A 12,806-nucleotide genomic window follows, 5' to 3' on the forward strand; every position below is an offset into this window, starting at 1 on the left:
TGGTTTTTGGCTACCATGGATAATATGGTTGTCATCCTACAATAATTTTTGTTAATGATTCCACTTCTTTACTTTCTTTATTTTACTTTCTTCAGTTGTGTCCATGTTTGCATATAAAAGGTAGCTTCATCACTGTTATTTTCTGGTTTGTTAAGTACAACCTTATTCTGTTTGCGTGTGTTTTTTCTTTTCAGATAATCGGACATATCACTTCCTGGCAGAGGATGAACAAGAATGTAATATGTAAGTACCAGAGAGGAAAAATGAGTGCCTTTTCACTGGATTTCTCTAAAGAGAATCTGAATAGACTTTTGACCTCTGGACTGAGAAAAGGTTTAACTCAAGCACCTGGCTGGTCCCTTTTAAGTCTAAGATTTTATTATTCTTTTCCTATTAATTGAAATCTTATTTTTGTTCTTTCAATTTTAATTTATTTATGGCAATAAGGCCCATATGATACTATGTGTTCAATTGTGTCCAGTTCTCAGTTATTCTATGGACTGGCGCTCTCTATATTTTCTGATTTACGCAGCTTCTTCCAGTTATGTTCTGGCTGGTGTTAGCTTTAATGGTGTCCAGCCACCAAATAGCTACAAAAGGTCCCAGTAGCAGGTTTCAAATATAATCTATTTTTTTCCATTAGATAAAACCTTTTAAGATTTATAATATTTTAAAAATATTACATAACACACTAAAAACCCAACTTACTGAGGTGTTACTAAAAACTCTGGTTTTATAGTTAGTTAAAAATCTGGCAGTGGCCTCTGTAATATTAGGGTTTTCATATGCAAGTAAAATTTTAACATATTCAGAAATATTTCTTCCTGTTTTTTATTTTAAAATAAGCCAGATAACTTCTTGCCAAAGACTCCTATAAAATTCACAGTACAATAAAATGTGACAAACTGTTTCAAGATCAATACCATTTACAAGGCCAAAATCTTTAAAAGATGGGGAGTTTTTGAAATATACCTTTTAGTTATTTTATGATATTTAATTTGGCTTTTGAAAATTGCCCTTCACAGATGCATGAAATGAATAAGTGGGGAGCATAAAACTATATATCTTTTTCCCATGTGAGGGAAGTGTTTCATCCATCAATTTCACCCAATCATGCTGACAGATCCATTTTTACCTTTCTCCATTTTTTAATGTGAAGGAAGCGATGTACACAGTGAGACTTTATAGATCCCTTTAATCTGTAGATCTTCTTAACAGGATGAAGGTATTCATTTATCTAATGACATTTTCTATATTACAGATGGATTTCTGTTTTGAGTAACAGTAAAGAAGAAGCTTTGAATGTAGCCTTCAAGCAAGCCCACGACAAGGACAGATACAACATGGAGAATCTGACGGGAGCAATCATTGAGGAAATAAAGCACATGCCAGGAAACAACATGTGCTGTGATTGCTCAACACCAGGTATAAAAAGAGATTGTTATTACTTTTCACTACATCTCTGAGAAACAATTTAGGATCTCAGGAAATGATTATGTTAAATTGTATAAAAGAATGATATAGCCCTTGTTATACAACATATATAGAGTGTGTGTGTCTTATTTCTTCTCTGGGAGCTGAAAAGGCAGTCTTTTTAATCAGTTCACATCAATCTAGTCAACAATTCTCACTATTTCCAATCACATAGCTGCTGGTTGTGCCAGCAGGGAATTTTAGAGAAGTAATCCAACATACCTGAAGGGTGCCAGACTGGGGAAGGCTTGAGTAATGGGTGATTTGAAAGCAGGCTTCTCACTCATCTGGTTGATTGTTATTTCCTATTTTGTTCATTTGGTTTCAAATTCTGAACATAATGTGGGTTTTTTGAGCTACTTTGCAACAGGCTTGATATATTTTTAAGTTCAGCAACAGGGGCAAAGTTACAAAACATGCTGGCATGGAGACAGAATATGAAAAAAAAATTGCATCAAAGCTTCACCGTACATTATGATTCTTTGTCATTGCACTAGCTGTGCATGCCTAGGGTTTCCTAGGAGGTCTGTGTTCAGCTTCATACAAATATGGCTTCTGAATCTCCACCATATCTCTCCTCAAGTCTTCAGTTTGAAGCTAACTTCATTGTCTGTCTTCATTGCTACCTGTCCTTAAAAAATTGGGAAAACCACAAACCATTATTTGCTTCATCCAGCCAACCAATTTGAGAATTTAAAAATGGCATTGCATAATTTCCCAAGATAAGAGTTAGTTCTGATAACAGTCCATGAAAAATAGTTATGCTTTGGCAGTAGATCTCACTGTTGCCAAAGTATTTCTCCTGAAGAAAGGAGGCTGGACCACTTGTTGCACAAGAATGCAAAAGAGACACAAACACATTTAAATTGTAATTCTCTAAAGAGGGTTTGATGTTGCAAAACAATTGCCTTTCCCCTTTGTTAAATAAAACATCTGCCCACTTCCTTGCACACAGACTGTTAAATGTGACTATAGTCTTTGTTTCCCCTTATTTTATTTTATTTTATTTTCTTTTTGTTTTGAACAAATTATTACATAGTAAACAATCTATCTCCACTATTAATATTTTAGGAAATACTATATCTTCACAATGTCAAAAATTGGGAACATTTCCTGTATCATTATTACCAGCAAGCTAGTACTATATCCCTATGCTTCCTCCCTACATAGATCCAGCATGGCTTTCCATTAATTTGGGGGTCCTAATTTGCATTGAATGTTCTGGGATTCACCGAGAGTTGGGTGTTCATCACTCCCGCATCCAATCATTAGCCTTGGACAAATTGGCCACCTCAGAGCTTCTGGTAAGAACAAATTTCATTCTGCACCATCACCATTCTTTCACAAGTTTACCATTGGAATAGATTTGATATGTTTCACTATGTTATAAAATCTGTGTGATATTCTTATTTCTTTTTGCAGTTGGCCAAAAATATTGGAAACTCACGATTTAATGACATAGTAGAAGCCAACCTTCCCAATTCATCTTCAAAGCCAACTAAAGACAGTGCAATGTAAGGAACATTCATTTTTTTTAATGATCATTAGAAGGGGATTGGGAGAGGGGGACAGAATTATTACAATTTCATAAAACAACATTTAAAACACTCAGAATATCAGTTGAACAAGTGGTTAAATCAATGTGAAGTTTGGCAATTTAAAAATAAATTGGAAAATAAAAATAAAAGCAACTGAGATTGCAGCAATTGTGTTACTTTTTTCTTATAAGAAGTTTCCTGCTGGTTCAGATTAAAAGGCCATGAAATCCAGTATCTTCTAGTGACTTTCATTTGCTTCTGGGAATACAACAAGGCTTGTAGGCACTAATCTTCTTTCCCTGTAAAGATAGATAGATAGATAGATGATAGATAGATAGATAGATAGATAGATAGATAGATAGATAGATAGAAGATAGATAGATAGATAGATAGATAGATAGATAGATAGATAGATAGATAGATAGATAGATAGATAAATTGTCACTGGTTATATAGAAGAAAACAAAAAAACAATAGGACAGTATAGTAGACTTTGGAGTCCTTTTGTGTTATCTGAGCTTGGTTGTTAGCCTGTAGACATTTCATTACTCAACTAGGTTTGCTCCCTTTTTATATACAATAGCTTGCCTGCCAGTGTTGGTAAAGGTATAGTTTTCTCTGTGGTAGCTCCTTGATTTCTGCTGGATTGCCGTGAAAAGCAAAAATCAACAATAGCATTGTGTTAATTTTCTCCAACAATAAACTATTTTTAAAACTGTCCAAATAGTCTGAGAATGCAGAAGAAGAATTGAACTTTGATATATGGAGAAGTGTTTGGTTTGAGAGTACAAGGAGGTTTTTTAAAATGATTTTATGGTTTGGGAATCTAGCAGATCATTATTGTGCACCATTTAAATCTGTAGTTTCTGACTTCCTGTTTGTACCATTATAGGACTCATCGGAAACATTTCATAATTTCGAAGTATGTTGATAGGAAGTATGTTATTCCAAGGATCATGAGGAGTCCGGTTGCCAAGCTCAAGAATTTGGAGATTGCTGTCAAAGAGAAGGATATATTTATTTTGCTTCAAGGATATGCAGAAAAAATGAATTTAAGCGAGCCTGTTTTGGAATTTAGCCAGGTGAGACTTCCTCCTGTTAAAAGTTGAGGGATATATGGACATTTTAGCAGAGATGATACATTAATATCAAAACATGGAACATGTACATTTTTATACAATCTTTTTATTGAAGCTTATAAGAAAACTTTGGTTTTTGAACTATGTGCTAGAAAAGATAATTGGCCTAAAGTGACTCAGCATTAATGTTCTGGTCTTTTTCTTCAGAACAGTGGCTTGCTCAATTAAAAAAAAACTCATTAATTTCCCTTTCCTTCTTCTGAGTCAAAACCCACAGAATGTCAGTGGAAAAAAACTAGAAAAAAATCTATTTTTCTAAATAATCAGCTTGTTTTTCTTTCTTGTTTCAAAGGAACCTAGAGAGACACTTCTTCATCTGGCAGTCCTACTTAGTGACCGAACCTCTTTGCATATTGTAGATTTTCTGGTGCAGAACAGGTGAGTTGATTTGATAGGCCTAACAGATTTAGCAAGTAGCAAATGTTCTCATGTTTTTTCACATGCATGCCAAATAAAGTGAGAGTACTAATAGACACCATGGGGTGAGATACCATCAACCTGCTGATGATACACAGCTTTACATCTCCACCTCTGGTGACCCAAATGACACTGTGGCTGCCCTTTTGGGGTGCCTTGAGACTGTGGGGGCCTGGATGGGGGATGCTTCAACTGAACCCTGGTAAGATGGAATGGCTGTGGGTATATGGAGCTTTAGGATCCAGACGTTTATCATCTTTAGTTCTGGATAGGATAACACTACCACAAATAGACTCGATGCAGAACTTGGGGTTTTTCCTAGACTCACAACTCCTGCTCAAAAAGCAGGTAGCAGTCATGGCTAGGAGAGTCTTCACACGACATTGTGAGGTACATCAATTGTGCTCTTTTCTGGACTGCGAGGTCCTGCATTCAGTCATCTCCTGTTTGGATTATTGTGACACGCTCTACATGGGCTATGCTTGAAGAGTATTCAAGTATTCAGAAACTACAATTGGTTCAGAATGGGGCAGCACAGACAGTTTTGGAGGTCCCTGTGGTGGCATAGGTAACACCACTTATGCAAATTGCACTGACTGCCAGTATGCTTCTGGGTGCAATTCAAGGTGGTTACTACCTTTAAAACTCTTTATTGCGTGGATCTTAAGATAACTGTAGAACCATCTTTCCCCCATGGGAAAGGCCCGCTCCATTCGTGCTAGCAGAAGGGGCAGATCTCATCAATCAAGGAATTTTGGCTAGTGGGATCCAGAAGAAGAATCTTTTCTGCCACAGCCCATGCCCTTTAGAATATCTTGCCACAGGAGGTAAGATCTGCTCCTCTCTTTTAGCTTTCAGGAAAAGTCTAAAAACCTGGTCTTGCCAGTTGGCATGGGATCCTGAAGGAGAAGCTATTGGCTGGAGGTGGTTGGTGCACTAATAGAGAAGGCACCCTTACCTCTTGTTTTTTTAGTTTGTTTTAATTTTTGTAACTTTAATCCATTTTTTATATTTATAATTGTTGAATGTGTGTTTTATCTTGTCATAAGCCACTCAGAGATAGATCCCAAATAAATGAGATGGATTCAAAATAAATTTGATCAATCAATCAATCGTGGTTCCATAAGTGGAGGATTTTTGTTTGACAAATAATATTTCTCTTCTAGTGGGAGCCTGCTGAAACAGACATCCAAGGGAAATACTCCCCTTCATTATTGTAGCCTTCATAATAAACCTGAATGCATAAAACTCCTTCTGCGAGCAAAAGCCAACATCACAATCAGTAAGTGGTCATGAAATAAAATTAGGGTTCTGAATGAGAAGGCAAAATGTCAGTCTATTTCACCATAGCGTTACAATATGTATAGTGAATACAGGTAGTCCTACAACCACAATTTGAACTCAAAATTTATGTTGCTAGATGAAACATTTGTTAAGTGAGTTTGCCCCATTTTACAACCTTTCTTCCCACAGTTGTTAAGTGAACCATTGTATTACAGCGTTTGCAACGTGACTGCTATTGTGAGATAACCCAGGAGCAAAACCCAGTACACAGAGACTTAAACATTTAACAGTGGTTTATCTACAAAAGTTACACACAGAAATATATGTGGTAGGCAAATACTTTATGTTGTGAATCAATAAAAGTGAATAACCTAAATGCAAATTAGGGGTTGAAAACCTGCACACTTGATTGGTCCTTATACAACAACTTGGGATTGGGCCAGAACCAGTCCCTGATTGGCCACTTTTGGGACTGTCCTTATTGGTCAGTAGTTGAAACCTGTTGCACATTTTCATTGGTTAATAAGGCAGCAGCTAACCCTATAAAAGGGTTACTGCTGCCCATAGCATTGCTCTGTTCCATTCTGATTCCTGTTATTATTAAAGAGTTGAAGTCACTGGTCAGATGTCTGGTCTCCTTATTCCCCAAACTTAACACTTTACAAGTAATCAAATTTCTTCTTAACTCTACACTGAGAACTCTACAATGAATACGGGACACAAGGATAGAGAACCCAACCCCAGTTTAAAGGGAAATACCCATGCTATGCTGATTCATTCTTACTGCATCAGCCACATCCGGTCAGCTTCACTGCTGGTTGGCTCTTAAATCCCAAGACCTTAACACATTGCATTTGTTAAGTTAGTAACATGGTTGTTAAGTGAATCTGGGTTCCCCATTGACTATGCTTGTCAGAAGGTCGCAAAAACTGATCACATGACCTTTCTTTTCTTTTTCCTTTTTCCTTCCTCTATCTCTTCTGTAATTTTTTTATTTTAGGTTTACCTAGTAATAATGGATGAACGTTCAGTTTTAGAAAACATAATTTAAAATTTGTATCTCAGTAAATTTTATTTTAATACTGCATACCTGAATCCTCATTAATGTTACTGCATTGGCTTAGTTCTTTTCAGGACAGTATTTAATGGCAAGACATTTAAGAATTGTTAATTTTACCCATTCAGTCATGTCCAACTCTTGGCAACTTTATAGGCAAGTGCTCTTAATTAAAAATAATTACTAAATTCCATAGAAACATAATTACTACATTCCATAGAACCACGGGAGAGAACAGCATTCTGCAGTGACTAGGCATGTTGTTTTAGGTGAATATTCATATCTGTCAAACCCAACAGTTAGTAATTTGATTGGTGGCTAAACATGCTGTTCCAGGCATATGCCTACACTCGTCTAAGCCAATAGGTGCCAGGGCAAGGCAGCACTCCGGAGCATAAGCACAAGAGCCAAGGACAAAGCTTGAATAGGAAAATTGCTTTTATAATTGATAAGAAAATAGCCATATTAACAAAGAAAATCAGCTATTAGATATTTAGATGTAGTAGGTAATACGCATCAGATATAGGGGTTGAAGTCCTGCATCTTTTTATCCTGCCTTTACTTGGTTTTGGACAATGTGCCATTCTTATTATGACTTCAGATGTAGAAGACATCGGCATGGGAGTTTGATAATGGTTCTATCTGGCTTCAGGCTCTTTTGTTTCCAGTCCTGACAACTACAGTCTTTGCAGGCTGAGTAACTGGTGGTTTTTTTTTCTCTCTCCAGTGAGATGGAAAACAAAGGCAGGGAAATTCACCAGTCATTGCCTTAACAGGCCACATTAAATCTCCTTCTGTGGCAGAATAGAAATTGGCATTCAAAGCAGCAAATTTTATGCTGGCTTGGCATACTTTACTGCTGGAGAATAGCACTTTAATATTTTGCTCTTAATACATGCATTTATCAGAAGCTTACAGTTTCACTACATTTTGCAATTTATCGTGATAAAACAAATCTATCTTCTCTACAGTCATGAGCAATTCACATCCCCTTTCCTTCTTTGATGCAACTGTAAAAAGAAATTAGAAGGTTTCATGTCTAAGATTGATTAACCATAGTTTAGCAATATGTTCATAGGATAGAGTCTAACTGATCTTCTAATTATGGCTCCCATGAACTGGCAAGGAGTCATGTAACTGTAGATATAACAGTTACATTTTGGTTGTTCTTCTACTTAAGAAAAATATTAGAACATTTTTAACACCATAGTATCAATCCCAACCAGTCATTCTGAGAGAATTTATTCTCAAATGACGCAGATCCTTCTCTCGTATAAAACCTGTAGTTGTGAAAACAATAGAGCAGTTTCCATTGCATATTTTATATTTTATTGTACACAACATTTAAATTTACATAGCATTAGCTCTTACATTAATTGTTTCTGTATGTAACTTGGAGAATCACTTAAGAATTAATATTTTAAAAAATTGTGTTTAAAATAGAGCAACTTTATATGCTGCAGTCCAATTGGTTTATTTCCAACAACATTTAGGCACCAGAGGTCTTATTCTAACGTAACAAAGGTTAATTAAAAGCAAAAGAAAGTAAAATTTATTTCCATCACAATGCTCTGAGTTAACATAATGCCTAATACTGACATTTTTATACTGTTCTCCATTTCACCTGAATCATCAAAACCATATAGTAGTGTAGTGTTTCAGTATGGCTTAGCCCCAGAGGTGGTATTCAGCAGGTTCTGACCAGTTCTGGAGAACCGGTAGCGGAAATTTTGAGTAATTCGGAGAACCAGCAAATACCACCTCTGACTGGCCCCACCCCCATCTATTCTCTGCCTCCTGAGTCCCAGCTGATCGGCTGGGTCTTCTTTTGTTGCCCTGCACAGGAGAACAGAACTGGAAAGAAGGTTAGTGGGGTGGAGAGGGAATGGGATTTTGCAGTAATGTTCCCCCAGGAATGGGGACGGAATGGAGATTTTACAGTATCCTTCCCCTGCCATGCCAACTAAACCATGCCACACCCACCAAGCCACGCCCACAGAACCGGTAGTAAAAAAAGTTGAATCCCACCACTGCTTAGTCCCCAGGATGAGGGATGCTCAAACATGAATTTTCCTACACCATGTATTTTCCTTTTAGGGGAACTTTGCTCATACTTCCTGATTTCTTCCACTTTACCTGCTTAATCCAGAGTAGCATTTTCTAGTAGTAGAAAATGCTTTTTGTTCTGTACAAGTCAATTTACATACTCGTAGCCCCGCGTCGCGATTGGTTAAAGCGCGGGGCGACCGGATTGGTCGAGCGAGCCGCACTGATTGGCCCGTTGCGAATCCCCCGCGATTGGTGGAAACTAATCGCGGGAGATTCGAAGCGGTGTCATTGGCCGCGGCCGCCGCGGCTCGGAAATAAAAAGCCGCGGTTTTCCCCTTCAAGCTTAAGCTATTTCAGGAGCCAATAAAGAGCTGAAACCAAGTCACTGACTCCGAGCTTCCTTTCTCGACGGACACAACACTGGCGACGAAGGTGGGATACAGAGGATAACCACCGAGCACGTGTCCCGAGGAAGACAAAGACCGACGAGATGGCCAGCATGACCCCACCAGCACCCTTCAACCCCGCTACCGAGGACTGGGAATCGTACACGGATAGATTCCTGATGTTCCTCGAAAGTAGCAATTTGAAGGATGCGAACGGGCAGAAGAAAAGGGCCGTCTTCCTCACACACTGCGGGCCCGCAGTGTTCAAGATGGCCAAAGCCCTCGCGAAGCCCGAGGACGTGAAGGCGATGGACTGGGCCGATCTCGAGCCACTCCTTCGGAACCACTACGCCCCCGCTGTGCCCATCCTCATCCGGCGGGATGAGTTCTATCGGCGAAACCAGCGGCAGGACGAGAGCATTAGCGACTTTATAGCCGCCTTGCGAGACCTAGGGGGGATGTGCGAGTTCAGGGACCTGGACGATATCCTCCGAGACCGCGTGGTCCTAGGCCTCAGGGATCAGGCACTAAAAAGTCGACTGATGGCGAAAGGCAACATCGACCTCGGGACGCCCTGGCCGAAGCTTCCGCAGCCGAAGCCACCCAGAAGTCAGCAGCCAGACTTCGGAGGGCAGACAACGGGACCACACTGAAAACCCCGAAACAAGCCGACGAGAAACCACCACACACCACGGGGACCTGGACTCCGCCTCCGAGACCACGGACGAGGAGGAAGACGTCCACCGACTACAAACAGGACGGGACCGGCGAGATCAACGGGGTCGTAAGTCGGGAACCAGTGCGCCGGGTGCGGGGGAAATCACCTTCGATCAGAGTGCCGTTTTATCGACGCGATCTGCCGGCATTGCAACAAGAAGGGCCACATCGCCCGAGTCTGCCGACTCAAAAGACACACAGCCCCGCCGGCGAGAACCAAGCAACCGGGACGAGACGACACCCCCGAGAACCAGAGATCGCCAAGCCGACTATCGCTGGAACCGAGACAACCGAGGACGGCGGAGCGGGAAGGCCGCCAGAGAGAAGAAACCCACCAGACGGTCACCATCGGCCATGCCGAAACCACGGATGCCCGGAAGGTCTACGTGGAGGTGAGCATCGAGGGCGAGCCATGCCGGATGGAGGTAGACTCCGGATCCTACCTCTCCATGGTCGCCTGGAAAGAACTCAAGCGCCTGGTGCCGAACATCCAGAAAAGAGGACTGGAGAACCAGAAGCTGATCATCAAGGACTATCAGGGGAACCGCATCCCCGTCATTGGGACCGGACAGTTCGAGGTGACGTTCAAAACCGCGCACCGCGAAACTTCCCTGACTATCGTGGACCGGAACCGACCCAGCCTCTTAGGACTCCAATGGTTCGCGCCACTCGGGATCGAGGTCACGGGAGTAAACCACACCACAGAGGCCGACTGGGAGCAGCAGCTGGCGAGGGACTTCCAAGAAGTATTCGACGGCACCCTAGGCAAGTACAAAGGGCCCCCTATCTCTTTTAGCCTAGACCCAAATGTCGCCCCCATACGCCTAAAACCCAGACGGGTGCCTTTTGCACTCCGGAAGAAAATAGACGAGCAGATTGACAAGCTCGTCAAACAGGGGGTTTTGCAGCCAATCGACCACGCCCGGTGGGAGACCCCTATAGTCACCCCAGTCAAACCAGATGGGTCAGTAAGGATCTGCGGGGACTATAAGGCCACCCTCAATTGCGCCCTGCAACAAAGCGCCTACCCCGTCCCAGTAGTGCAACACCTATTACACTCGCTGGGGGGGGGCAAGGTCTTTGCGAAGCTCGACCTGGCGCAAGCATATCAGCAACTGCCGGTCGATGAAGAAACCGCCGAGGCGCAAACAATAGTCACCCACCGGGGAGCGTTCCGTTGTAACCGACTCCAGTTTGGAGTCAGCGTAGCCCCAGGAATTTTCCAGAGCCTCATGGAGAGACTGCTGCGAGGAATCAAGGGGTGGTTCCCTATTTTGACGATGTATTGGTGTCAGCAGCCAACCAGGAGGAACTAGAGGGTCGCCTAAGGGAGGTACTAGAAAAATTCAAAGGGGCCGGGCTAAAGGTGAAGAAAGAGAAATGCCAGCTATACACAGAGCAAGTCGAGTTTCTGGGGTACCTCCTAGACCGACATGGCATCCACCCAACCGGAAGCAAGGTCAAAGCCATAAAGGAAGCCCCCACACCCAAGAACAAAACAGAGCTGCAGGCATTTCTGGGACTGCTAAATTTTTACAATGTGTTCTTGCCCCAAAAGGCGACCGCGGCGGAGCCTTTGCATAGGCTCCTGGACAGGACGGCCAAATGGACCTGGGGGAAACGGGAGGACACCGCATTCAAGAATACCAAAGACCTGCTCACCTCGGATGCCGTTCTCATTCAGTATAATGAGACCCTACCCATCGCCGTCACATGCGACGCCTCACCATTTGGCGCCGGCGCCGTCCTCAGCCATACACTCCCAGACGGAAAAGAAGCACCCATCGCTTTCTTTTCAAGAACACTCAGCAAACCCGAAAGAAACTACAGCCAATTAGATAAGGAGGCACTGGCCATCGTCGCAGCAGTAAAGAAGTTCCACGAGTACCTCTACGGCCGCCGATTCACCCTCATCACGGACCACAAGCCGCTGCTGGGCATCCTGGCGGGGAACAAGGCCACCCCGAACATCCTATCCCCCAGGATGACAAGGTGGTCTGAGTTCCTCGCCGCCCACGACTACCGGCTCACACACAGACCCGGTAAGACGATCTCCCATGCAGACGCGTTGAGCCGCTCGCCGCTTCCCGACCTAGACGACGATCCAGCTCCCACGACGGCCACCCTCAGCATAGAGACATTGCCGGACCTACCCATAACCGCGTCAGACATTGCCCGAGAGACTAATAAAGACAAGCGTCTGGCGCGGGTATTACATTGGGTAGAAAAGGGATGGCCAGAGAAAGACAACGATGAAGCATTCAGGACATTCCGAAACCGGCAAACAGAACTGTCACTACAGAAAGGTTGTTTGCTATGGGGGGACAGGGTGGTCATACCAGAAAAACTGCAAGGGAAGGTATTAAAATTATTACACGAAGGGCACCCGGGGATTGTGAGGACTAAAGCTTTGGCCAGAAGCTATGCTTGGTGGCCAGGTATGGACAAGGAGATCGAGGCCTGGGTAGCCAAGTGCTCGCGCTGCCAAGAAACCAGACCAAATCCCCCCGCAGCACCAATATTAGAATGGGAAACGCCCAGGGGACCATGGTCGAGACTCCATATAGATTTTGCCGGGCCCACAAAAGGGAACACATTCCTCATCACGGTGGATGCTTACTCCAACTGGCTGGAGGTAAGCAACATGAAGACCACCACAACAGATGCGGTAACCAAGGTCTTAAACAAACTCTTCGCAACCCACGGTCTCCCGGATGTCATCGTGTCAGACAACGGACCCCAGTTC

The 12,806-nt window shown here is 42.5% G+C and overlaps 1 protein-coding gene across 2 annotated transcripts in view; it reads left to right on the top strand.

Annotated features, from left to right (window-relative positions):
- LOC113428192 (arf-GAP with SH3 domain, ANK repeat and PH domain-containing protein 1-like) overlaps positions 1-12,806 on the top strand; it is a 47,412-nt gene that overhangs the window by 22,547 nt on the left and 12,059 nt on the right. For both annotated transcript variants that reach the window (XM_087959496.1, XM_087959497.1), the window contains exons 13-19: positions 195-243; positions 1,262-1,425; positions 2,644-2,777; positions 2,896-2,987; positions 3,904-4,093; positions 4,443-4,528; positions 5,734-5,849. In XM_087959496.1, coding sequence (XP_087815622.1) covers positions 195-243; positions 1,262-1,425; positions 2,644-2,777; positions 2,896-2,987; positions 3,904-4,093; positions 4,443-4,528; positions 5,734-5,849 — 831 coding nt within the window. The remainder of the gene's footprint in view (positions 1-194; positions 244-1,261; positions 1,426-2,643; positions 2,778-2,895; positions 2,988-3,903; positions 4,094-4,442; positions 4,529-5,733; positions 5,850-12,806) is intronic.

Source organism: Notechis scutatus, chromosome 3 (genome assembly GCF_049901735.1).
Source record: "Notechis scutatus isolate UNSWTSFEM ecotype Mainland chromosome 3, rNotScu1.2, whole genome shotgun sequence".
Taxonomy (NCBI): domain Eukaryota; kingdom Metazoa; phylum Chordata; class Lepidosauria; order Squamata; family Elapidae; genus Notechis; species Notechis scutatus.